Raw genomic sequence first — 26,767 nt, forward strand, 5'->3', positions numbered from 1 at the left:
TCTCTTGTGGAGTCCATTCTGAGATGCCCTGGGAGTGCTCTGGAGCTGTGAGCAGCCTGCCCCAGGCAGCAGCCTCTGGGCATCACCAGGACCCTGCCCTGCCCTGCTGGGGGGAGGGCTCCTTCCACCCACAGTTTCTCCCCGCAGTGCCCTGGGCAGCTCCCCGGGCAGGCTGAGTGCTGAGCCTGGCAGGCGGCAGAGGCCCTGCCCTGGCACACAGCCCCTGGGGCACAGCAGGGACTCTGCACTGCACCACAGCCCTGGCCACCCCTGCCTGCACCCAGGCTGCACAGCCTGCAGCCGGCCCTGCAAGAAGGAACCCTCATGTCCTGTCCCTCTGAGAGCTTGGGCAGGTAATCCCTGCTCTGAACCTTGTCATTCTCTTCTCCAAAGAAACTCTGAGAGTCCTCCTGTAAGCTCCCATGGGCTGTGGGATTTGCCAGCAAATCTGGAGATGGCACCAGGAACAAGAGCTGTGTTGCCCTGCAGCCAGAGACTTACCCTGTTCAGGGCTGGGAAGATTTCTCCAACAATGAGCTCTCAGCAGTCCCCCTTCACACTGCCTTTAACATCTCCCCCCCCCTAACAGCACCCTTGGCAGCTCCCCGGGCAGGCTGAGTGCTGAGCCTGACAGGCAGCAGAGGCCCTGCCCCGGCACACAGCCCCTGAGGCACAGCAGGGACCCTGCTCTGCACCACAGCCCTGGGCACCCCTGCCTGCACCCCGGCTGCACAGCCTGCAGCTTGACCTGTGAGAAGGAGCCCTCATGTCCTGTCCCTCTGACAATTTGGCAGATAATCATTACCCAGGAATCATCCCCATCCTCTACACTAGAGAAGCCAGGACAGACACTGTGACATGTCCTACCAGCCATGATAAGTGGCAGCTGTAAAAGAACCTGTAGGATACTGCACCTGCCTGCCCTCACACAGACACTTACCCTGTTCAGGGCTGGGAAGATTTCTTCTGCAGTGAGCTCTCCCTCCACACTGCCTTTAACATCTCCCTCCCTTCTCCCAGCTGCCCTCGTCCCCTGCACGCAGTGCCCCCAGCCCTGCTGCGCTGTGCAGAGGAGCTGCTCCTGGGCAGAGCTGTCTCTCTGCAGCGCTGCCTGCTTGCCAGGTGCTCCCCTTGGTCCCAGGAGCCCAGCTCAGCTCAGCAGCACAGGGAGCTCTTGACAAGTACTTTGGCCTCTGGGGGAATCAACTTTGAAACACACTGAAGTAAACATTTATGTTGTTACCCTCCACTGGACAGGGAACACTGTCCTTTTTCATTTCAGAAGAGGTATGATGTCCAAGAATCACTTTTCCATGTCCTGGTTTTAGGCAGAACACCCACACAAGGACCGGGAGGGATCTCCCTCTCCCTGTAGAGGAAAGGGTTTCAGCTGAGTCAATCAAGGCATCTCCTTCTTTATTTGCAGTCCAGAGGCTAGAAGGAGGCTTCAAGCCTCCTCGCACAAGCCCACAGGAGTTGGGATTCCGCTTTACTTGGTTTATGTGTGCACAAACCAGACATCTGCATGTCTGCTGCATGTCTCAGCTCCCAGCACATTTAATGGAGGTGGAGGGCAGGAGGGAGCTGTTCAGATGCAGACCCCTGGTGACATTGGAGGTGTCAGAGTGACATTTGAGTGGCATTTGTGGTGTCATATTTCTCTGGGTCATAAACAGAGATTTTATTGATGCATGTCCAATATAATATAGCTGTAGCCAGTGTTCAATAGCAAAGAAATAAAAGGCTGGCTATGACCTGGTTGCCATCACCGAAGCAGGGTGGGACCACTCCCATGACTGGAGTGCTGCAATGACTGGCTATAGGCTCTTCAGAAGGGACAGGAGCGCAGAAGAGGTGGTGGTTTGGTTCTCTGTATTAGAGAGTGTTTTGTGGTTGTGGAACTCGAGTCTGGGAATGATAAGGTTGAGTTCCTGTGGGTTAAGATCAGAGAGAAGGCCAGCAAGGCAGGCATCCTGGTGGGGGTCTCTTATAGACCGCCAAAACAGGATGAGGAGACAGATGAGGCATTCTACAAGCAGCTGGCAGAAGTCGTGCAATCGCCAGCACTTGTTCTGATGGGGCACTTCAACTTCCCAGGTATCTGCTGGAAATACAGTACAGCTCAGCGGAAGCAGTCTAGGAGGTTCCTGGAGAGCGTGGATATAGCTTCCTGACAAAGCCGGTTAGTGAACCTACCGGGACGGTGCCCAGCTAGACTTTCTGTTCACAGAGAAGGACTGGTGGGAGATGTAGTGGTCGGGAGCTGTCTTGGGCAGAGTGACCGTGAAATGGTATGGTTTTCTATTCTTGGTGAAGTCAGGAGGGGGATCAGTAAAACTGCTGTCTTAGTCTTCTGGAGGGCAGACTTTGAGCTGTTCAGGACACTGGCTGGCACCTTGGGAGGCAGTTCTGAAGGACAGAGGAGTCCAAGAAGGCTGGGCACTCTTCAAGAAGGAAATCTTAATGGCTCAGGAGCAGTCTGTCCCCATGTGCCCAAAGATGACCCAGAGTGGATAAAACGTAAACACAAAAAGGAGGACTAAGGAGAATCTCCATCCTTGACTGGATGCGGGGGGAAACCTAGTGTCCAGAGAGGAGGAAAAGGCTGAGGTGTTTAATGTCTTCTTTGCCTCAGTCTTTAGGAGAAAGAGCAGTTGTTCTCTGGCTACCCAGCCCCCTGAGCTGGTGGAAGGGGATGGGGAGCAGAACGTGACCCTCGTAATCCACGAGGAAATGGTTGGCAACCTGCTTCAGCACTTAGATGTATGCAAGTTAGTGGGGACGAATAGAATCCACCCGAGGGTACTGAGAGAACTGGCGGAAGAGCTGAGCAAGCCACTTTCCATCATTTATCCGCAGTCCTGGCTACCAGGGGAGGACCCAGTTGACTGGCGGCTAGCAAACATGAAGCCAACCTACAATGAGGGCTGGAGGGTGGACCTGGGAAACTATAGGCCTCTTAGTTTCACTTCAGTACCAGGGAAGCTCATGGAACAGGTTATCTAGAGTATCATCAAGTGGCACTTGCAGGGCAACCAGGCGATCAGGCCCAGTCAGCATGGGTTTATGAAAGGTAGGTCCTGCTTAACATACCTGATCTCCTTCTATGGCAAAGTGACGCACTTAGTGGATGAGGGAAAGGCTGTGGATGTGGTCTACCTTGACTTCAGTAAGGCTTTTGACACCCTTTCCCACATTATTCTATTGAAGAAACTGGCTGCTCATGGCTTGGACTGGCGTACACTTCTTTGGGTTAGAAACTGGCTGGGTAGCTGGCCCCAAAGAGTTGTGGTGAATGGAGGACTCCACTAGTGACCAGCAGTTGGAGGCCGGTCACTAGTGGAGTCCTCCAGGGCTCAGTATTAGGGCCAGTTCTTTTTAATATCTTTATCGATGATCTGGATGAGGGGATCGAGTGCACCCTCAGTAAGTTTGAAGACGAAACCAAGTTAGGTGCATGTGTCGATCTCCCTGAGGGTAGGAAGGCTCTGCAGGAGGATCTGGATAGGCTGGACAAATGGGCTGAGGTCAACTGTATGAAGTTCAACAAGGCCAAGTTCTGGGTCCTGCACTTGGGGCACAACAACCCCAAGCAGCGCTTGAGGCTGGGAGATGAGTGGTTGGAAAGCTGCCTGGCAGAGAAGGACCTGGGAGTATTGGTTGATAGTCGACTGAATATGAGCCAGCAGTGTGCTCAGGTGGCCAAGAAGGCCAACAGCGTCCTGGCTTGCATCAGAAACAGTGTGGCCAGCAGGTCTAGGGAAGTGATCGTTCCCCTGTACTCGGCTCTGGTGAGGCTGTCCCTCGAGTACTGTGTTCACTTTTGGGCCCCTCACTACAGGAGGGACATGGAGGTGCTGGAGCATATCCAGAGGAGGGCAATGAAGCTGGTGAGGGTTCTGGAGAACAAGTCTTACGAGGAGTGGCTGAGGGATCTGGGATTGTTTAGCCTGGAAAAGAGAAGGCTCAGGGGCGACCTTATTACACTCTACAGGTACCTTAAAGGAGGCTGCAGCGAGGTGGGGGTTGGTCTATTCTCCCACGTGCCTGGTGATAGAATGAGGGGGAATGGGCTAAAGTTGCGCCAGGGGAGGTTTAGGTTGGATGTTAGGAAAAAGTTCTTTACTGAAAGGGTTTTTAGGCATTGGAATGGGCTGCCCAGGGAAGTGGTTGAGTCACCATCCCTGGAGGTCTTTAAAACTCGTTCAGATATAGAGCTTAGAGATATGGTTTAGTGGAGGACTTGTTAGCGTTAGGTCATAGGTTGGACTAGGTGATCCTGGAGGTCTCTTCCAACATAGACGATTCTGTGGTTTTGTGATAATGTCAGTTATTACAGGAATGGTCAATATTCTGTGTGTCTGTGTGTGTATGTTTATTTCAACTTTTCCTTATTTTTAATTTGGCTAATTTTGTACAGTAAAATTGTATTATTCATCCCATTTCCATTTCAGTATCTACTTGTTGAGCATAGCTCAAAGACTCTGCACACAACGAGCCAGGCTCTCTGTGAATATAAACAAAAGAAAGGAGCCTGCACTGCCTTCTTTGTCTGACGTCCTTCCTCTGAGACCTGGTCTGGATCTGCAGGGACAGTGCCTGTGTGCAGGGGTGCTGAGGAAAAGAGCCCCATCCCAGCACATGGCCAGGGAGCAGCAGCGCTTGGTGCCTGCAGAGCTGCTCTCTTGCCACTGCTGCCCTCTCCTGCTGAGCCCTGCTGGTGGGGTCAGGCCCCGCTTCTCCTGTAGCTTGGTGCCAGTGCTGCTGTGGGGCTGTGCTGGGACTGCAGGCAGGGACAGGCAGTGGGCACGGCAGTGGCACAGCTGGCCTCCACTTGCTGCAGCACTTCCCTCCTAAGAGGGGATCTCCTCCGGGCACTGCCTGAAGGCTGAGGCCTTCCTGCAAAGTTGCTGTCAAGAACAAGCCCAAGGAAGAGACTCCAAGGAGGCTCTGTGCTTTGCTGCTTTCCACAAGGGCTCGGTGTGGTGAGAACAGAGTCCCAGCATGGAGTTTAGGGATCTGGGGCTGGTTCACAAGTTCCCTGTTAGTTGCTAGTGGCCATGCAGCTGATGAATATTTCTAATTCCTAGACTATCGGGTTCCACAGAACATGATGGCGCTAATGGCAGATGAGGGTTTTTTGTTTTGTTTTGTTTTGGTTTGGTTTGGTTTTTTTTGTTTTGTTTTCCTGGAGGGAGCCAGGAGCTTCCAGGTAATCCCAGGTGATCTGCAGGGGCAATATGAGCCTGGGAGACAACCGCACAACCGCAGAGCGTGAGTGTGTCCAAGGTGGACTGACCAGAGCTCAAGTGCTCAGTGTGGTGTGAGCAGGCAGAGGAGAGCTCTGCAGCCCCAGGGCACACAGCAGCCCCAGCAAAGGAGTCTGGCGAGTGATTCCTTGCAGCCCTGGGGCAATGGAAGTGACCCCATGAGCTGGGTCTGCCTCCCAGTCTGACCAGCACGGGCCTGCAGAATGCCCATGTGCCCCGGGCACAACAGCCCCCTCGCCCTGCAGAGCAGCACCACCAGCTGGGACTGTGGCTGGGGCGGGGGCTGGGAGGTCACTTCCCCTGAGTGTCTTCTAGGCCAGCTTCAGGCACATGGCTTCTGGACGTGAGCGTGATCTTCACTGTGCACAAGGAGCTGAGAGACCACAAACAAGCACGGGGCTGGAACATTGCCTGCAACGTCCCTCCTGCCCTAGCACCCCACAGGACTGGCGCAGAACTGGCTGCTGTTTGTCAAATGGGCTGGGAGTCCAGCAGCAGTGCCATGGGCTTGAAGGATCACAGCCAGTTCACTTCTACCTGGGCAGATTCTGGCCCAAGAAGGGGGTGTTTTGTACGTATGGTATAAGGCATATGAGGCAGTGGTGCCTCAGAAGCTCTAAGTCCAGTAGGAAGCGAATGGCTGTTAAACGGCCTGTGAGTCGACTTCTTTCTGAAGTAGCTGACAGGTCATCAATTTGTTATAAGTGAGACCATACAAATTTCTTGGTCTATCAGAAATATTTTATTAATTAAGTAAGCAGGCACAAGCAAAACAGCGCTGGGCGGCTGGGGAGTCTCCGCTCCACCACAGCACGCAACTTTCCCTTTTCAGTGTCGCCGTTTTATAGCATCCAAGTTTCGGCTTGTCAGGACTTGTTGAACCTTCTGAAGCTGCGCAGTTCGTTGTTGGGGGTCGTTGTTTTTCTTTCGATGATCATGCGTTGTGCTCTTGTTCAAGGGGGAGGGTAGTGAAGCGGGAAACAGTATTTCACAGAGTCTTTGTTTTACCAAGGATGTTTATCCAACACCCCCTCCCCACTATCTACTTGCTTAGTCTTCCCCCTTAACAAGGTCGTAAATTGTAAAACCTTATCTTCTCAGCAGATTCTCTGAATTCCTTTTAAAGACAATGAACAAACACCCGCTAATTTATCACAATCCCTCCTTTTTCCTTTTCTAACATATTTTGTTCATTGATGAATTTTTGAAGCACTTGTTTGCTCAATATTAAAGTTTCTGCATCATCCTCCTCCTGTTCAAGAGATTCATATTTCGCACGCACAAGCATAAGATGAGCTGCCTCTAATCGTTTTTTTACAATCGCGATTATTCAATTGAATATACATGGTCCAAAAGTTAGTGTTAATATGAGCAGCAACAAAGGTCCTGCTATAGTTGATAGCAGTGTAGTGAGCCAAAGTGAGTAATTAAACCAGGATTCATACCAATTCTGGTGGGCTTCATTTTCTATTTTTCGTTTTTCTAGCCCTTCTCTCAATTTAGTCATTGTATCCCTTACTACTCCAGTATGATCTGCATATACACAACACTCCTCTCGTAGGGCTGCACACAATCCTCCTTGTTGTAGAAAAATCAGATCTAATCCCCTACAATTTTGTCGTACAGATTTCTCTAAAGCTGATATAGATTGCTCGATACGGGCCAAATCCTCATCTACAGCAATGCGTAGAGAGGTAAATTCTTGGCTTTGTTTTACCAGAGAGGTAATTCCAGTTCCGGCTCCTGCAGCCCCCAGAATCATCAGAGTGGCTAAAGTAACAGCCGTAATAGGCTCTCTCTTCCTTAAGTGTTTTTTTGCCATAGCATGTTGGATGTACATATGCTCCTCAGAATGGTAAAGAATCCTAGGTATAATTACTACCTGTACACAAAAATCATGAGACGAGTTGAACAATTTCAAAGATAAGCATGGAGTTACCCCCAGAGACGAACATACCCATCTGGTGTTATCTGCTGGTATTAACCATTTTTCTTTGTCTAATTGTGTAACATTTTCTGTAATATTGCATAGATGGAACTTCTCACCAGGGACCGTGCCTACGCACCTGCCATTCCCAGTTACTTCCGTTAACGTTATTGCTACATCCCTTCCCCAATGGCATTGTGGGGGATCAGTTTCGTTTGAACGGGTGGTTTCTCCCAGATCCCCAATGGCGTCGTAATATGAGGGCCTTATATCAAGACATAACCAGCAAGGTCTAGGCACGTCTGGATTTGGTTGATTCAACAACTGATAACTAGCATTCATGATTCTCCATATGTTATTCCCGGTCACCCCTTTATTTCTAATCCCGTACTCCGGGTTTACTGATTTATTAGCAACCTCCAGTGGTTTAGGGCTATTAGGAGTTAGCATTCTAAAAGCTTGTGTAGGCTGAATCCTCAAAACACTCCCCGACAGTTTCTGATTTGGTCCCACCCGTTGGGGACTCTTAGTCTCTTCCTTCTTTATATAGATGATGCCTCCCCTATCAGTCCCCCAGCAGTAGTTATCTGCTGAACAACATGGTGATCTTCCCATCTAATCAGGCTCCATTTAAAAGGTTTATGAGGGTGCGCAGACCCAGGAACAGTGTAAACAATCGTACCCATTACTATGTATCGCAAAAAAAAATGGCTAGGGCCCATTTTCCAGAGTTCTTTACCTGGCCACGTAAGTCCCCACTGTTTCACTTTCTGCCTCGCTTGTCAGTTCGGTTGCAGCGAACTACAAGGTGCAGGTTCTTCTCGGCAGCAGCAGTGTTCTTCAGGGGAGTTTCTCAGGTAACCGCGACCTTTTTCTGATCAAACAGGGTCCCCTCTCCTCCTTTTTTTTTTTTTTTTTTTTTTTTTTACGATACATAGACGGTTAGACCATACTTATCCAGTTCGTTTCAACGTGAGCTTTAAGTCATCAGGGCCTGCGACCGCTTCCCATTTGCTTTTCTGGATAGGTCCTTTCACGCGACTGGCATGCGTTCACCCCTTCTCAGCCGTCCGGATAGCCGTCTCTGTGATAAGTAAAACAACATAGGGGCCCAGATGGGGCCGTAGGGAATGCTTCAACAAAGTTTGTGAGGTGGTCTACAATAACTAATAAGTATCTATATCGCCCCGTTTTTGGAAGTTCAGTAAAATCTAATTGAATCTTTGCAAAAGGTCGATGTGCCAATTCTCGTCCTCCTCCCAGGACCCTTTTTCTCATGTGTTGAGCATTTACCCTCCGACAAGTTATGCAATCATTTACGATCCTCTTTGCTATATTATAAATCCCTATACACATATAATATGTGGCAAATTGATCCACCAACGCCTGAGTACCCCAGTGCGTCTGTTCATGAAATCTCCGTAGCACCCTCATAGCTACTGATTTTGGTAACACTTCCCGTCCATCAGGCAGTACCCATTTCCCTTTTTTTTTTTTTTTTTTTTTTTTGAACCCCCATTTGTGTCATCTTGTCTTCTTCTGTAACAGTGAAACAGAGTAAGGGGAGGGGAATGGGTCCATTCGACCACAGGGAGTTAGTCGGCCCGCACTTGTAGCAGTTTTTATAAGGCGGGCTTTCTTCCTCAGAACAATTGCATTCAATCCCATCAACTCCCCATTCACTCCAGCAATCATAACATGGAAATTCCTTTAAGTCTTTCCCACAGTATTAAGTATTATATTAAGCATTATTATATATTATTATATTATTAATTATTATATTAATTACTATATATTAAGTATAAGTATTAAGTATTTCCCACAGTCTGGGCAATCTTCCCTCATTCTTATAATTCTTATACTCATTAATGCTGCCCTTTTTGCCTCCTGATCTCCTAGATTATTACCCCTAACCTGAGGGGTGAGGCCTTTTTGATGCCCTTTTATATGTACTACGGCAATTTCTTTGGGCTCTCTGATAGCTTGTAAAACCTGGGTAATCAATTCCTGATGTATTAAACCCTTTCCTTGTGAATTGATGAGCCCCCTTTCTTCCCATATTTTACCAAATGTATGTACTACCCCATAAGCATATTTTGAATCTGTATATATTGTACCGCTTTTATTTTTCAACAATTTTAGGGCCCGCAATATGGCATATAGCTCGCAAGCTTGGGCAGACCAGCTAGGACTCAAAGGTCCAGATTCCACTATCTCAAATGTTTTCCCGTTTACTAACGCGTATCCTTATTTTTGCTTTCCCTCGACTACTCTCGAGGAACCATCCACATATATCTCTTCACCGATGGGTAATTCCACCTCCTCTAGATCAGGTCTCAATTTCGTTTGCTCTTCTATATTTCGGAGGCAATCATGTCCTAAGGACTCATTTGGTTCCCCATAAAGAAATTGAGCAGGGTTCTGTAGGGATGTTGTTCCTAATGTTAATTTTGGAGAGGAAATCAAAATTCCTTCATATTTTAATAATCTGGCGTCAGTGATCCATTTCTCTGCCTTCTGTTGCAGTACCCCGCATATATTGTGTAGAGATATTACTTTGATTTCCCCCCCAAAAGTGATCTTCTGTGCTTCTTCCACTAACAAGGCAGCAGCTACCACTACCTGCAAACAGTTTGGCCAACCCCGGCTAACCGGATCCAAAAATTTAGACAAATAGGCCACAGTTTTTTTTTTTTTACTCCCTGCCCATTCTTGGGCCAGCACTCCGTATGCCGTGCCTGCTGCGCTGTTCACTAAAAAAAAAAAAAAAACAAAACAGCCTCCTTAAATCTGGTAAGCTTAACACTGGGGGGGGGCGTACTAGTTCCTCCTTTAACTTGTTCAGTCGTTCCTCATCTTCTTTTGTCCATTTGAGTAATCCATCCTTATTCAGCTTGTTATATAAAAATTTAACCTTTCCACTATAGTCTTCTATCCATTGCCTACAGTATCCAGTCAACCCTAACAGTTGCCGTACCTGCCTTTTAGTTCGCGGGGACGCTAAAGCCAATATTCCACTGATTCTGCCTGGGTCTAACTTGTTAGTCCCCTTACTTAACTGGTGACCCAGGTACTTTATCTCTTGCTCCACAATTTGTAATTTTGCCCCTCCTTTTTCTTTTAAAGGGTACAGAGGGTACAGATTAACTCGATTCTCTGAGCCAATCCAAAGACTCGCATATTCGCTCTCCTCTAAACAAAAAGGTTCCTTTGCATTTACATAAATGTTTCAGGCTTGGCAAACCCAGTCTTCAAACGACCCAAATATGGGCCAATAATTTGCCTACCTCCCCAAACTTCAACAAAATAATGAATCATTTTTACTTTTTCCTTTCCCCGCCTAAAAGGGGAATCACTCCAATTCTTAATCATTAACCCCAGTGGACTATCTGGGGGAATAGGGGGCAACCTAGCACTAGGCATTACCCCACCCATGGGACCAGAAGGCTTACATTTCTTCTGTCCCATCTTCCGGAGTGCCTTCACACACACACAGAGCCGCTTCCCCCTGGTCGTGGCCCAGTCCCTCGCAGGATGTGGGAACCGCACTACTGAGGGGTCCGCACTCACTTCGTCCGCAATTGGACGTCTCACACAGATGCACTCCGGGATCACCAACCCCAACTGAACGGATCACCGGCCTATACTTACCCACCCCGTGGGTCTTCGTTCAGTCTTTGTGCACAAAGATTGCTTGGGGTTACCGGTTTTATTTGCTTGTGCCTAATTTTTGGTTCGTCGGTGAAGGGCTCGAGCGGGATTTCCCGTTTCCGGGGCCGCCGAAATCGGCGGGGCGCCTCCCCTAGAGGGATTCCCAGTCCATCCGCCTTCATCCGAGTCACGGCACCAAATTTGTTATAAGTGAGACCATACAAATTTCTTGGTCTATCAGAAATATTTTATTAATTAAGTAAGCAGGCACAAACAAAACAGCGCTGGGCGGCTGGGGAGTCTCCGCTCCACCACAGCACGCAACTTTCCCTTTTCAGTGTCGCCGTTTTATAGCATCCAAGTTTCGGCTTGTCAGGACTTGTTGAACCTTCTGAAGCTGCGCAGTTCGTTGTTGGGGGTCGTTGTTTTTCTTTCGATGATCATGCGTTGTGCTCTTGTTCAAGGGGGAGGGTAGTGAAGCGGGAAACAGTATTTCACAGAGTCTTTGTTTTACCAAGGATGTTTATCCAACACCCCCTCCCCACTATCTACTTGCTTAGTCTTCTCCCTTAACAAGGTCGTAAATTGTAAAACCTTATCTTCTCAGCAGATTCTCTGAATTCCTTTTAAAGACAATGAACAAACACCCGCTAATTTATCACACCTTGAATCCTGGCTGGGATCTGTGCCTTTAGGGTCACATCTACTGGTCTTAATGACAGGCCAGCAGATGCGCCTGCTTTGCACATAGTTTGTGAGATCCTCTCTCCCTAAGTACCTGGTAGGCCCCGTTGAGGAAGAGGTCTTGAAGAGGTGTTGTCATGTCAGAGGTTTCAGCTTTTGCCTCATTCATCCTTCAGGGCTGCTTTCAGTTTTCTACACAGAGGGCGGCCACTGCCTCCCAGATGCCTGAGGGAACACAAAGCCTTCATGAGGCCATGGAAGAAGTTACCCTGGGTGCATAGGAACCATTTCGGAACCAAAACGTGTAGGCAGGAAGCACACTTTTGTGGTGTTGCAGAGCTGCTGGGCACATTGTGCAGGGTGCTCCGACAGCCTTTGTGTCGTTCTCCATGCTGGCTTAGGAGCTGCTTCCTTCTCAGGAACAGAGGAGCCAACAGAGGTGAGACACATACTCTGAGTTCATGAAAGCCATCAGAAAGCTGCCTCTAGGAAGATGATTGATATGGGGGAAAAGGAGGAGCCTGGCCAGGAGTGATGTGAGATTTGGGGGAGGAAAGAGGAGCTTGGACAGCAGAAGCTAACGATTTTGGAGAGGTAAGAATATTCAGGTAATGTTGATCCCACCATAAAGCTGACTTAAAGCAGTCATGTGAGGCCCTTACCCTATTTTAACCTGTTACATTAATACCTAAATCTAAATGCCACTCCACACCCTGACAGGAATCCACTGCTCTAACTTTTGACAACAATATCCCTTGAAGCCAAAATTAGTCCATAACCCCTCTCCATTACCTTTTCTCTCTCGCTCACCCTGATCCCTGCCCTTAACACTAGCATTGAAATGCTCTATTTAACCCTAGTCTTCTTGCAGACCTAAACAAAACCCTCAGCCAAAGAGCTTGCCCATACCCTAACCACAGACCTGACACCCCAAGCAGAACACCAAAACCTCCCACGAAACTTCTACTTAATCTCTCACCCAGAAAGGTTCGCATAGTCCCTAATGCCATACACGAACAACTATCATCCAAAGCCTGTCTTCCTGTGCATTAACCTTCTCACTTTTAACCCTTTTCCTGACCCTTAACTTTAGGTTCCTGTTCCCTTGGGGGAGGGCAGGAACCGTGAGATCGCGTTGCAGTCACATGGCATTCAAAGATGAATGTGAAGGGCCATGGATCTGAGCAGCTTGTAGTTCACAAGGAGGAGATGGGTGGGAATGCTCTGATGAGCTCAGCTCTGCCTCAGGATCTCCTGCCCCAGCAGGACGAATGTGACTGTGGAAGGGACTGTGAGGTCACTTCTGTCTCTGCAGTTGATAGGGCAGCAGCAGCAATGTGTCACAGAAAGGGACTGTGAGGTCACTTCTGTCTGAAGTAGCTGACAGGTCACACTTTCACCTAGGATCTGTACTTTTCAGCTGACATCTGCCAGTGGTCCTGCAAGGCCAGCAGAAGGCACCTGGTTGGCATGCTGACTGTGGGATCCCCTCTGCCTACATGCCCAGGAGGACCCAGACAGAAAGAAGGCCTGAATATGGGTTGTCCTGTCTCTTCTGCTAGAGTACATGAGCGGACAGCAGCTGGCGCAAGGCTTGGTTGTGTCTACACAAGAAGCTGCAAGACCAGCAGCAGGACCATGGTTTGGAAGATGCTGGTGAGGTGACTTCTGTCTGGTTGGCTGAAAGGCCACTAGAAGGCCGATGTGTTGGGATGCCTACTTCAGGAGTGGTTTCCATCCTGATGGAGCTTTCTTTGGTAGTAGGAAAGAGCAGGAGAGAAAAAAATTGCCACAAAATGCACCATGGAAGGTTGGCGCTGGCCATGAAGAGGAAGAAATGTCCCTCAAAGGGTTGTGCTGTGGTGCTAGAGATCACTCAAAGAGTGTCTATGATCAGACCATGGCTTTGTGTTTCAAGGAACAGCTGGTGAGGGTTGACGAGACATTGGTGAAGCGACGGAAATGCCGGGATGAGAGCAAGGTGGTGAACAGAGATGGGTGTCTGCAGCCTTCAAGGAAACAGGGCAAAGTGTGGGGCAGCATAGGGAAGTCTGGAGGGGACAAAGAGGTGGGTGCTGTCAAGAAGAGAAGGCCCCAACAGCCCTGACATTTTTGTCCCCTTGGATAGAGCTTCTGAGGAGATGAGATATAGTCATTGCAAGGGGGCTCATTGCTTTCTTGAGACCCTGTGCAGAGGCAGGGAAGTGTTATGCCATTGTTCTTCTCCTGGTATCACACTGCCCACCACATCCCACAGACAGCGTGAGCCCTGAGCCAGACGTGGGGGTGCAGGATCTTCCCTCCATGTCGCTTTTACTTCACCATAAGAAACCCAGAGTTTTCTCAGCACAGTGCTTTGCCTATCGGTAAACATGGCCTCCAATTATCTGCCCTAACAAGTCCCTGAGGAGAATCTCTTGGTAATGGCCCTCAGTGGGGCCCATTAATACTCCAACTGACTTCAACTTTTCCTTCTGACTTTACTTTCTCAAGCAATTGCATCATTCTCCTCTCAGTACCTGAGGTTCACAGGCTGAGCACCAAAATCCACCATGGAATTCATTAAAATGCAGAAACACCTAAGGAAACATGTCTCCCATAGTTTTATTCAAGTCTTCAAGACTTGGACAGCTAATTGGAGAGCTTTCATGGTGTAGTTAAGGAGGAAGATTTCAAAAAGCATCTAATAAAAATCTTTTCTCATTTTAAAGGGTGGATTTTGTTGCATTTCAGTTTTGAGCATCTTTCTTCAATTGATATTAATCCAGGGCTTCTCCTATGGAGACATCCATAGGGAGGAAAAGCAGACTCTTGAGGTCTGACAGTGCATGGACAACCTTGCTCCTCACCACCCCAACCCTGACATTTCTCTCATTGGCCACCTGGTGCTTCCATCACTTTTCCTTACACCAGACTTCTGCACTGAAGTCTGCAGCTGGATGTTACAGCCCCTTTGCACCAGCTCCCACCTGCTTTCCTTAGAGACCTGACTGCACACAGGCACAGAAGGGTTTTTCCTTATTTTAAAACAAACAGCAGGAATACATGCAGCAATTTTCCAAACAGCAAACAAGCTCCTCCTCTTGTATATCTCCAATGGGGTTTACCTCACTGGTTTATCCTCACAAAAGGATGACTGTAAATTAAGTATTTTATACTGATTGATAGGAAATTGAAAGTATTAAGATTAGTATTATTCCATATGATCCTAATTCAATGATAAATGATGAGGAGCTTGCTACAGAAACAATTAGGCAGACTGCTAATAGATGGGCAAGCTTCAACTCAATGAAGTTCAAAGCAGCAACTGGGTCAGTGAGAGAGGCCTGAATGGTCAAAGGGTAAGGGGAGGGCAAAGCAGGAGAACCATGGGAAGTGCATAGGTCCAGACAGGCAGCTGGAAAGGGGACATTCAACAGGGATTGTTTATTCAAGACGGGTGGAAGTACCTGGAAGATGAGGGAGTACACCATGATGGACAAAGCGATGACAATGCAAGTACAGGTGACCATCAGTATTTCTTCTCCTGTGATGAATAGAGATCCTGAAAATTCACCTGAAGAAGGATGTAGATCACTGGTGAAGGAACTGTCTTTTTGTGCCATCACCAATGTGGATTACAAAAACACTTCCACACAACAGTAATATATCCCACCCCATCTTTGTCATCCTGTGGGGCAGGGGAGATAGAGCCAACAGCCAAGGGACATATTTGGGTGTCAAAGAGGGGGCCCAGCAGAGACAAGGAGTCAAGGCAGTGGGTGGGGGAGGGCAGGATAAGCAGCCCAAGGGGTGGTGCTGCATTTGAGCACACGTTTGTGCCAGGACTCTCAGTGGGCAGCAGCAGTCCGGAGGCGAGGGGAGGCCAGGAAGCACATGCCAAGAGCGCTCCTGCCAGCAGAGGCAAGGCTGGGTCTGAGGGCAAAGGGAGAGGCAGGTGCAGGGCAGGGGGCTGCAAAGGCACTGCTGACCTCCTTGCCCCTGCGCTGGGCCTCAGCAAATGTGCTGGCCAGCACACACTGGGAGGTCCTGGCATGCATCAGAGAGCAGCAAGAAGGGCGCTGGAGAGGGCCGGGGCGACGTGGGTGGCAGAGCCCCATGCAGGGGCTTGCTGGGGGTCCCCTCTGCTGCAGCCACCGCACGGAGCATGGCAGGAGGAGGGCAGGCAGGGCTCGTGGCCAAGGGGCAGAGCCTGGCCCTGGATGCTCCATGACCGCCTTGCAGGTCCTGACAGGCTGCGGTGAGGGGACGAATGCCCTGGGCCCCCTCCTGCTCTGCCCAGGCCATCAAGGGCCCAGAGCGGCCTCCTCTCCCCTGCCCCTGCAACTCTGCGCTCCCTTCCCCAGCCCCGGCTCTGCAGCACCAAGCCCTGTTGGGAGCCCTCCCCTGCATGCTCCCACCGCTCCCTGAAGCTGCTGTTGCTCTCTGCCAGGCAATGCCCAACCCAGACCTGCCCCTGCCCACCTCTCCCCACCTCCCTGCCCTCTCCCCAACACAGCCCAACCCAGCCCAGCCCAGCAGCCCAGGCTGAGCTGGCCCCAGGGCAGTGCCCACCGCAGGCTGCTGGCAGGGCTCTGGGCATGGCCACCACAGCCCAAAGCCCCTCGCAAGGCACCGCAGCTGCTGGGACAAAGGCGGCTCTGGGCCTCCCCAGAAGCCCCCGGGCTGGGGCCAGCCATTGCTCAGGAAATGTAGGTCCGTGAAGCTGGAGGAGCCCTGGTCTCTTGCCTGGGAGATCCCCAGCACAGAGTCCCTGTGCCTCGCAGGGCCAGCCCCGCTCCCCAGGCCAGCACAAGAGGCCTGCCCCAGGCACAGAGCAGCTCCAGATTCCTCTCCAGGATGCGATTTGCCATCAGGCCCAGCACCAGTGGGACACTCCCAGGCCAGTGAAAGGCCAGCTACTATTTGCTAGGCTATGTGCAACCAAGAAGGCATCCCACAGTCCTTCAGTGATCATTATGGGACTCTGACCCATGGTGAAGCCCAGAAAAACAAGAGGCCTGTCCAGGGAAGGTGTCCTTGGTTGTATTTCTGACACTATCTTTGGCAGACGAGTGCAGACATGTGGCAGAGATGCCACTGTAGAGACATCAGGACTGTCACCAAGGCACACGTGATCTGAGGGCTAAGAAAAATGCAAGGGAACAAGAGAACAAAGTGGAAGCCAAAAGAGAGCAGCAGTGAAAAGGCCACGTCCTGCTGCTGGCCATGGCCATGGCTCCAGGGAAGCAGCAGCCCCGACCCGAAGGCAGCAGAGAGGCAGAGCCCAGCGGGCAGTGAGGGGCAGCCCTGAGGGCCACCGGGGCTGCTCCTCCATGTGGCAGCTGGGCTCTCGGTCCTGAGCTCCTCGTGCATGTTGGGGCTGCTCCCCCAGCTGCAGAAGAGATGGGAGGAGATGGGACATGAGACCAGTAAATTTCTACTCTCTTCTTTATTGGCATTATCTGCATGAGAAGCCCAGTTCTATAAGTACATTAGAGGATTGGGTCAAAACTAAAAAAAACATTACATATCGGACACCAAGAATAACATTAAGTCAAATTCACAAGCTTTAGACAATATTAAGAAAGAAATAAAATTAAAGAAGATTGTCCTAACAGTTTATTTCAGAAATTATCAGTGTCCTGATAGGATTATTGGCACATGACTTATGTTGAAGAGTAATGTGTGCAAATACTTGCTTGAAGCATGTATCCAAAGAGTTTCCTCACTGCATCCTTAGGCTCCTGGTTCCTCGTGCTGTAGATGAGGGGGTTCACTGCTGGAGGCACCACCGAGTACACAACTGCCACTAGCAGGTCCTTGGATGAGGTGGAGTACGAGGGGAGCTTCAGGTAGGTAGGCAAGCCAGTGCTCACAAACAGGGAGATCACGGCCAGGTGAGGGAGGCACGTGGAAATAGTAGCAGTGTCCACTCTGTTGGTCCTCCCTGCCTCTCCCAGGAGGCCAGCCCAGCCCAGACCCTCCCCAGCTCTCCACACCTCCTTGCCATCTCCCCAGCACAGCCCAGCCCAGTCCAGCCCAGCCCAGCCCAGCAATGCAGCCCAGGCTGGGCTGGCCCCAAAGCAGCAAATGGAGAAGTGGAGGTCAGTGGCAGTGTCCCTGCTGCTGCTGTCATCTGTAGGAGACCCCCCTGTATGCTACTCACCAGGGAAGCCAGCAACCACCAAGGCGAGCCCCGCTCCCCAGCACAGCACACCAAAACACTGCTGGCCCTGGGCTCCTCAGGCAGCACCACTGCACATACACAGCACCCTGCTCTGCTTCCAGCACACCCCATGTCCCACACAGCCTTGCCCCAGTCCAGCACGTCTGGGCTGGCCTGAGCAGCCATTCCTGCAGCCCCTACCACCCATGTTGCCCACAGCCCCCGAGCTGGCAGTGCTGCTCTGCAGAGTGAGGGGGCTGTGGTTAGCGGGGCCGTGGGGGCACTCTGCAGGGCCGTGCTGGTCAGGCTGGGAAGGCAGAGCCAGCTGGTGGGGGGCACTGCCACTGACTGCCTCCCACACAAGCTCTTCTGAGGCCATTGAGCACAACTGTAAGGAGACCAGCTTCATCCTCTTGACGGCCTCCCCTCAGGTATTTATATATACATTAATGAGGTCTCCCCGCAGTCTTCTCTTTTCCAGGATAAACAGGCCCAGTTCTCTCAGCCTGTCCTCGTGCGAGAGGTGCTCCAGGCCCCTCATCATCTTTGTAGCCCTCCTCTGAACTTGCTCAAGTAGTTCTACAGTAGTTCTACATCCCTCTTGTACTGGGGAGCCCAGAACTGGACACAATACTCCAGGTGGGACCTCATCAGGGCTGAGCAGAGGAGGAGGATCACTTCCCTTGACCTGCTGGCAACACTCTTCCGAATGCAGCCCAAGATACAATTGCCCTTCTTGGCCACAAGGGCACATTGCTGACTCATGGGCAGCCTGCTGTCCACCAGGACTCCCAGGTCCCTCTCTGCAGAGCTGCACTCCAGCAGGACCCCCCCCCCAGCCTGTACTGGTTTATGGGGTTTTTCATACCTATTTGCAGGACCCTGCACTTGCCCTTGTTGAACTTCATGAGATTCCTCTCGGCCCAACCCTCCAGACTGTTGAGGTCCCTCTGAATGGCAGCACAGCCCTCTGGGGTATCAGCCACTCCTCCCTGCTTTGTGTCATCAGCAAACTTGCTGAGGGTGCCCTCTGTTCCATCGTCCAAGTTGCTGATGAATGAGTTGAACAAGACTGGACCCAGTACTGACTGCTGGGGGACACCACTAGCTACAGGCCGCCAACTAGATTCTGCACCACTAAGCACAACTTTCTGAGCTCTGTCGTCCAGCCAATTGTCAGTCCACATCACCGTCCACTCATCTAGGCTGCACTTCCTGAGCTTGTTAATGAGGATGTTATGGGAGACAGTGTCAAGAGCCTTACTGAAGTCAAGGTAGACCACATCCACTGCTCTCCCCTCATCTACCCAGCTAGTCATCAAATCATAGAAGGATATCAGACTGCTGAAACATGACTTCCCCTTGGTGAATCCATGCTGACTATTTCTGATCACCGTCTTCTCCTCCACATGCTTGGAGATGACCTCTAGCATGAACTGCTCCACCACCTTTCCAGGGATGTCAGTGAGGCTGGCTGCAGTTGCCAGAGTCCTCCTTACCCTTTCTGAAGACTGGCATGATATTGGCTCTCCTCCAGTCCTCAGACACCTCTTCTGTTCTCCAAAACCTTTCAAAGATGTTGGAGAGTGGTCTAGCAATAACATCGGCCAGCTCCCTCAGCACCAGTGGGTGCATTCCTTCGGCGCCCATGGATTTGTGGATGTCAAGTTTGCTTAGCTGACCTCTGACCTGATCTTCTTCAACCAAGGGAAAGTCCTCTTTTCTGCAGACTTCCTCTCTTGTCTCCAGGATCTGCGATTCCTGAGGGCTGATCTGAGCAGTAAATACTGAAGCAAAAAAGGCATTTAGTAACTCTGCCTTCTCCGTATCGCTTGTCAAGAGGGCACCCACCCCATTCAGCAGCGGGCTGACATTTTCAAGTCTTCCGTTTTCAACTGATGTATTTAAAGAAGCCCTTCTTGTTGACCTTGACATTCCTTGCCAGATCTAATTCTAAATGGACCTTGGCCTTCCTTGTCACATTCCTGCATACTCTGACAGCATCCCTATCTTCCTCCCAAGTGACCTGTCCCTTTTTCCACATACTGTAAACTTCCTTCTTCTGTCTGAGCTTCACCAGGAGCTCCCTGCTCATCCATGCAGGTCTCCTGCCCCCTTTGCTTGCCTTCTTGCTCATGGGGAGGCACCCAGCTTGACCTTGGAGGTAGTGATGTTTGAATACTGACCAGCTGTCTTGGAATGCCCTTCCATCCAGGGCACTAACCCATGGAATTCTTCCAAGTAGATACCTGAAGAGGCCAAAGTTTGCTCTCATGAAACCCAGGGTCACAATCCTACTTTATACCCTGCTTCCTTCTCGCAAGATCCTGAATTCTGGCATATCATGGTCGCTGCAGTCAGGGCTGCCTCTGACCTTCACATCTCCAACTAGTCTTTCCTCATTTGTCAGTCCAAGGTCCAGCAGCACAACTCTCCTTGTTGGCTCTCAACTCGCTTTTCATTCACCCCTAGGCAGAGCTCCACGTATTCCAGTTGCTCTCTCACATAAAGAGCAACTCCACCACCTCACCTTCCTGGCTGGTCTTTTCTAAAAAGCACATAGCCTTCCATGACAGCATTCCACTCATGCAAGCTATCCCACCATGTCCCTGTGATTGCAGTGAGATCATAGCCTTGTGACCGCATGCAGATCTCCAGTTCTTCCTGTTTGTTTCCCATAGTAGGCGCATTAGTATACAAGCGTTTCAGGGAGCTGAAATGCTTATCTCTCATGCTGTGTGTGCATGTATAGAAACACTTGAGATGTCTTTCACGCAACTCAGCCCCTTGTGGGGCAGACCCTGCTGTCCCTGGTATTCCTTACCAAAAGATGAGGGTGCAGAGCTTACCAAGAAGGCTTGCCTGTCACTGTCCTCTGCTGCCTCGGATTTTGGGTCTGTTTCCTTCCTGGTTTGCTTCCTCTTCTGGGTCCCCAGGTTCTTCTTCCTCCCATCCCCCCTTCTTTTTCCTCACTCTTCCTTTTATTTTCCCTATCTCTAACTTATGTTCCTAACGCTAACACTCTTTCATATCCTACTGTTATCTGTTACACGCCCCCCCTTCCCCCAAAGTGACATTTAGCATGATTTGGGTGCAGAGTTGACTACTATAGTCACATGTTTATCACGTACTTCATTGAGCTCATTATCATATTCAGAGGTGTTAACATCAACATTAATTTTACACATAATCATGCAAAAGCTTTCACTCTGGGCACTATAGCTGTCAATGTTTTGTTTGGTCACCAAACAGGGTCATCCTGCCACTAGAACACTCCCTCCTTCAGCCACCTCTCACACCAAGCTTGGGGCTCACCATCTTTAAGTTTATATAAGAGAAAGTAGGAACAAGCTGTTCAACTCCCCTTTGCCCAGTGTTGGTGCTTATCAGTGACACAAACAAGTCTAACTACTCTCCACACATGGAATATCCCGAGTTGGAAGGGATTCTGAAGAATCACAGAATCTATGGATCATATGGATCATAGAGTCCACACCATTTCCAAAGCCTTTTGGGGTGATTCACTAGATCCACTAATTTCACTAGAGGAATAGCAAATAATTCACCAGACTCCTTTCTCTATGCCTGATGTGCTACCTGGTACAGCAGAGCTCTTATTTGCCTGTAGAAGGGAATGAATAATGTCATATCTTTGTGGAAAACACTATCACAACTACAGCAAAAGAATAAGAAATAAAAACAAAATAAAAATAAAAATAAAAATAAAAATTAAAATTAAAAATAGAACATCAGGGCTAGTAACAAGTTACATTATGAGTGATATGCAGAAGAAACCAGGAAGTTCAATGCCTCTGAAAAACATCTCATCATCACTTTCCACACTGCATCCTTCAGCTCCTTGTTCCTCATGCTGTAGATGGGGGGGTTCACTGCTGGAGGCACCACTGAGTACAGAACTGCAAGCAAAAGATTCAGGGAGGAGGAGGACATGGTGGAGGGTTTCAGGTAGGAAAATGTGCCAGTGCTGATGAACAGGGAGACCACAGCCAGGTGAGGGAGGCACGTGGAAAAGGCTTTGTGCCGTCCCTGCTCTGAGGGCATTCTCAGCACAGCCCTGAAGATCTGCACATAGGACAGCACAATGAAAACAAAACACAAAAAGAGTAAACATAAAGTAATCACAACAAGCCCAACTTCTCTGAGGTAGGCATCTGAGCAGGAGAGCTTGAGGATCTGGGGAATTTCACAGAAGAACTGGTCTAGGGCATTGCCTTGGCAGAGGGGGAGGGAAAAGGTATTGGCAGTGTGCAGCACAGCATAGAGAAAAGTACTGCCCCAGGCAGCTGCTGCCATGTTGTCACAAGTCCTGCTGTCCATTATTGTCCCATAGTGCAGGGGTTTGCAGATGGCAATGTAGCGGTCATAGGCCATGATGGTGAGAAGATAAAACTCTGCTGCGACAAAGAGAGCAAACATAAAGATCTGGGTAGCACAACCTGCATAGGAAATGGTCGTGGTGTCCCAGAGGGAATTGGCCATGGCTTTGGGGACAGTGGTGGTAATAGTGCCCAGGTCGAGGAGGGCGAGGTTGAGGAGGAAGAAGTACATGGGGGTGTGGAGGTGGTGGTCACAGGCTACGGCTGTGAGGATGAGGCCGTTGCCCAGGAGGGCAGCCAGGTAGATGGCCAGGAAGAGCCCGAAGTGCAGGAGCTGCAGCTTGCGTGTGTCTGCGAATGGCAGGAGGAGGAACTCGTTGGGGAAGCTGCTGTTGGACATTTGCTGCCTCAGGGCATGCTTGGCTGTCCATGGAGGAAAAGACAGACACAAGTTAGGTAGACTTATGTGAGCAAAACCTCTAACATGTTTCACAGAACCCTCCTCAGCAACTGCCTCTTCCCTGTGAGGTCTGTTTTTATTTTCTAAGTGTGCCTCAGGGACCAGGCAGATTCTCTGTGAGATCAGAAGTCAGCCCTACTTTACAGCATCTGGTAAAGAGCACCAGGGATGGATCTCACATGCACACTGGCCAGAGGCATCTCCTTATTTGCAGATCCTGAGCAGAACATCTTTCAAGAAACAATGACGGTGGTTTTGGTGCTCTCTCAAGGTGAAAGGGTGTGGAGCAAAACTGTGAGTTTCCTCAAAGACCGACAGACCTTTCAGTGTAATGTTCTCTGATCTTCAGTCATTCATTTAAACCTGACAACTCCATTACCATCCCCCTAGCTACCCTTCAAAGCAGGAAAGTGAAAGCAGAAACCCCAGAGAGTGCCTTCCCTTCGGGTACAGCAGATGTTGGTCTTCCTTGTGAAGAATCTGCCCCGGACATGCAGTGGGGGTGCTGTAGAACAGTGAGCAGCCTGATCTACGGAGCAGCCTCTGGGCAGCAGCAGGACCCTGCCCTCCTCTGTTGCAGCTCCTTCCTTTCCTTCCACCCTCAGCTTCTCCCCACAGCGCCCTGGGCAGCTCCCCAGGCAGGCTGAGTGCTGAGGCTGAGTGCTGAGCCTAGCAGGCAGCAGAGGCTCTGTCCCAGCACACAGCCCTTTGGGCACAGCAGGGGCCCTGCTCTGCACCACAGCCCTGGCCACGCCTGCATACTGGCTGTGCAGCCTGAAGCCAGAAATGTAAGAATAAATCCTCATATCCTGTCCCTCTGACAGCTTTGGCAGCTAATCATTGATCGAGGGAACATCTTTGTCCTCCACACTAAAGAAGCCAGGGCAGCCCCTGTAGCATGTCCTGCCGGCTGTGGGAAGTGGCAGCTGTAGAAGAACCCTCTAGGATACTGCATTTCCTGCCCTCACACAGACACTTACCATGTTAGAGCTGGGAAGATTTCTCCCGCAGTGAGCTCTCAGCAGCCCCCCTCCACACTGCCTTTAACATCTCCCTCCCTTCTCCCAGCTGCCCTTATCCCCTGCACACAGTGCCCCCAGCCCTGCTGCGCTGTGCAGAGGAGCTGCTCGTGGGCAGAGCTGTCTCTCTGCAGCGCTGCCCGCTTGCCAGGAGCTCCCCTTGGGCCCAGGAGCCTGGCCCAGCTCAGCAGCACAGCTTCAGACCAAGGCCTCTCTGTCTCTGCCCTCTCTTTTGTCCCTTGAGATGGCCCTGGGCCTCCAGGGGAACCAGCTTTGAAACAGACTGAAGCAATCCCTGATGTTCCCTCCCACAGCTGAGGAGCAACACTTACTTCCAGCAGTGTCATTTCTCATACTGGGAGAAGTTTCATCAAAGAATCACCTTGTCCTCTTCCAATTTAAAGGCAGGGCACCCAGACTGTGACTGGCAGGGATCACATTTTCCCAAGCTGAGGGAAGTGATCACAGTGAGTCAATTGATGCATCTCATTCTGAGTTTGATGTCCTGGCCTGAAATAGGGCCCAGGACCTTCCTTATCAGCCACAAACCCACACGGTTTGGGATTTCTCTCGCCTCTGTTCAGATATGTACAAAATACTCTAGACTAAGCTCCCTCAGTAATTACAGGAGATAGAGAAGAGCAGTGAGTTGTTCAAATGCAAACACCATTTGACATTTGAGGTGCCAGAGGATGTCTGAGTTAGCAGTAATCCTTGAAGTTAGGACTTTAGAGACTGAGAATATAGGTATTAGAGTTTTGTCAGTGTATACTGCCTAAAAATGTTGCCTCCCTTTGTGCCTTGTCACTAAGCTGGGAGCAGTCCCTTGGCAGTTAGCTAAATAATATAAACCTCCCCTATAACATCTCACTCTCCTCCCCAAAAGTGGGAGAAAACTAATGGAGAAAGGGTAATTTAGAGACAGTACTTTCTAAAAGGTGTTTGGGAGCTTAGGCACATGAGTGGACTGCCCTACATTCACTAAATTAGGAGGCTCTATCAATTTCCTTGAGGGTAGAGGGGCCTTACAGAGGTGTCTTGATAGATTGGAACATTGGTCAGTCACCTACAGTATCAAATTCAACAAGAACTAGTGTCAGATTCTGCACATCAGACCGTGTATTCCTGGATGTACATATAGATTGAGGGACAAGTGGATGGAGCATAACTCTGCAGAAAGGGATCTGGGGGCTGTGCTTCATGGTAAGCTCTGGATGAGTCAACAATATTCCCTGCAGTGACCATGGTGGAGTTGATCCTGCAGGAGGGCAGCATAGCTGACAAATAGCAAGCTCACAACTCTGGTCTTTGGGAGAGCAGTCTTTGGCCTCTTCAATATCTACTTGGAAGAGTCCCGTGGGATAAAGCCCTGGAGAGAAGAGCGGTCCAAGAAAGGTCGTTAATATTCCAGGATCACCTCCTCCAACATCAAGAGCAGTCCATCCCAGGAAAGATGAAATCAGACAAAAATGGCAAGGGGCCTGCATAGATGAACCAGGATATCCTGGCAAAACTCCAACACAGAAAAGAAGCATAGAGACGGTTGAAACAAGAACAGATAACCTAAGAGGATTACAGAGGCCTTGTCTGAGCATGTAGGGAAGAATACCGGAAAGCTAACGCCCAACTCCATTGGAATTTGGCCAAGGATGTCTAAGGCAGTAAGAACAGCTTCTAGAAATACATAGATGGCAAAAGGGAGGTTTGGGAATATGTGGACCCACTGCTGGATGAGGCCCAGGATCTGTTGACACAGGACAGGGAAAAGGCTGAAGTGTTGAATTCCTTCTTCACATCGGTCCCTACTGTCAAGACTGTCCTTTTGGAATCCCAGGTCATAGAGAACTGGGGAAAGTCAGGGACAAGGAAGATGTACACTTGGTGGGAGTGGGTCAGGTCAGGGCATACTAGAACAAATGGGATACACGTCTATGGGACCTGATGGGATTCACCCATGAGAGCAGAGGGAGCTGGCTGATGATCTTGCAAGGTCACTCTTGGTCATCTGGGATCAATCCTGGTGACCAGCAGAAGTGCCCCAAGATTGGAGGAAAGCAAATGTCCCTCCTAGCTGCAAGAAGGGCAAGGATGAGGGCCCAGGGAAGTACGGGGTGTTCAGGCTCCACTTCATCCCTGGGAAGACGATGGAGCAGCTCTTTCTGGAACCCTTTTCCAGGCTCTGGAATGACAAGAAAATCATCCGGAGCAGTTGGGACATCTTCAGGTAGGGGAAGCCACATCTAATCAATTTGGGCATGAAATGTCCATGATGAAATGACTGGCCTGGCAGATGAGAGCAGAGCAGTGCATATAGATCTACTCTGACTTCAGTAAGGTTTTGTTGTGGATTAACCTGGAAGTAGCTAAGCACCACACAGCAGCTAGCTTGGTCCTCCCACCCAGTGGGTCTAAAAGTGAGAAACCTTGTGGGCTGAGATAAAGACAGTTTAAGAAGTAAAGCAAGAGCTGTGCACACATGCAAAGTAAAATAAAATAAAATAAAATAAAATAACATAATAAAATAAAATAAAATAAAATAAAATAAAATAAAATAAAATAAAATAAAATAAAATAAAATAAAATAAAATAAAATAAAATAAAATAAAATAAAATAAAATAAAATAAAATAAAATAAAATAAAATAAAATAAAATAAAATAAAAAGAACTCATTATTCACTATTTGCCATTGACGAACAGAAGTTCAGCCATTTGTAGGAAAACCGTGTTTCATCAAGTGTAACCATTAGTTGCAAAGGAAGATGCAATATGACCCAATATTCTTCACACCACAAATAGAAGAAAAATACAGAATTTTTTAGTGTTTCTTCTATAGCTCAATAAATACCTATCATTTAATTTCTGTCTCAGCTCAGCATAAGACACACATAAACTTAGTAGAGCAGGTCCAGAGCATGGCCACAAAATCATTCAGAGGGCTGGAGCAGGTCTGTTATGAAGAGAGGCTGGGAGAATTGGGGTTTGTCAAGATGGAAAGGAGAAGGCCCTGGGGAGACCTTACAGCAACCTTCCAGTACCTAAAGGGGGCCTACAGGAAAGCTGGGGAGGGACACTTTATCAGGGAATTTGGTGACAGGACAAGGGGCAATGGCTATAAAACTAAAAGAGAGTAGTTTTAGATTAGATATTAGATGTTCACTTAGTGCTGACCCATGTAAGCATAGCATCAAGGGTTTCTATTTATCATACTGCCCCCCATGACATGTGGGTTGAGAGAGTGCAAGACATTGTGATGGGACACAGCCAGAAGAG

At 49.5% G+C, this 26,767-nt stretch overlaps 3 protein-coding genes and 1 long non-coding RNA gene across 4 annotated transcripts in view; all 4 read right to left on the minus strand.

Moving 5' to 3' along the window:
* The window catches only part of LOC308184368, a 342,195-nt gene that overhangs the window by 78,584 nt on the left and 236,844 nt on the right, over positions 1–26,767 (minus strand). The window lies entirely within an intron of this gene.
* Positions 1–26,767, minus strand: part of LOC308184351 (olfactory receptor 14C36-like) — a 154,542-nt gene that overhangs the window by 33,863 nt on the left and 93,912 nt on the right. The gene's annotated exons all lie outside the window — the stretch shown is intronic.
* Positions 1–26,767, minus strand: part of LOC308184345 (olfactory receptor 14A16-like) — a 216,742-nt gene that overhangs the window by 2,232 nt on the left and 187,743 nt on the right. The gene's annotated exons all lie outside the window — the stretch shown is intronic.
* LOC308184337 (olfactory receptor 14A16-like) lies at positions 19,333–23,216 on the minus strand. The gene has a single exon (XM_080571390.1). The coding sequence runs from the start codon at positions 22,415–22,417 to the stop codon at positions 21,452–21,454; it is 966 nt and encodes a 321-aa protein (XP_080427516.1). The 5' UTR covers positions 22,418–23,216; the 3' UTR covers positions 19,333–21,451.

Source organism: Anser brachyrhynchus (genome assembly GCF_964034855.1).
Source record: "Anser brachyrhynchus genome assembly, chromosome: 31".
NCBI classification, from domain to species: Eukaryota; Metazoa; Chordata; class Aves; order Anseriformes; family Anatidae; genus Anser; species Anser brachyrhynchus.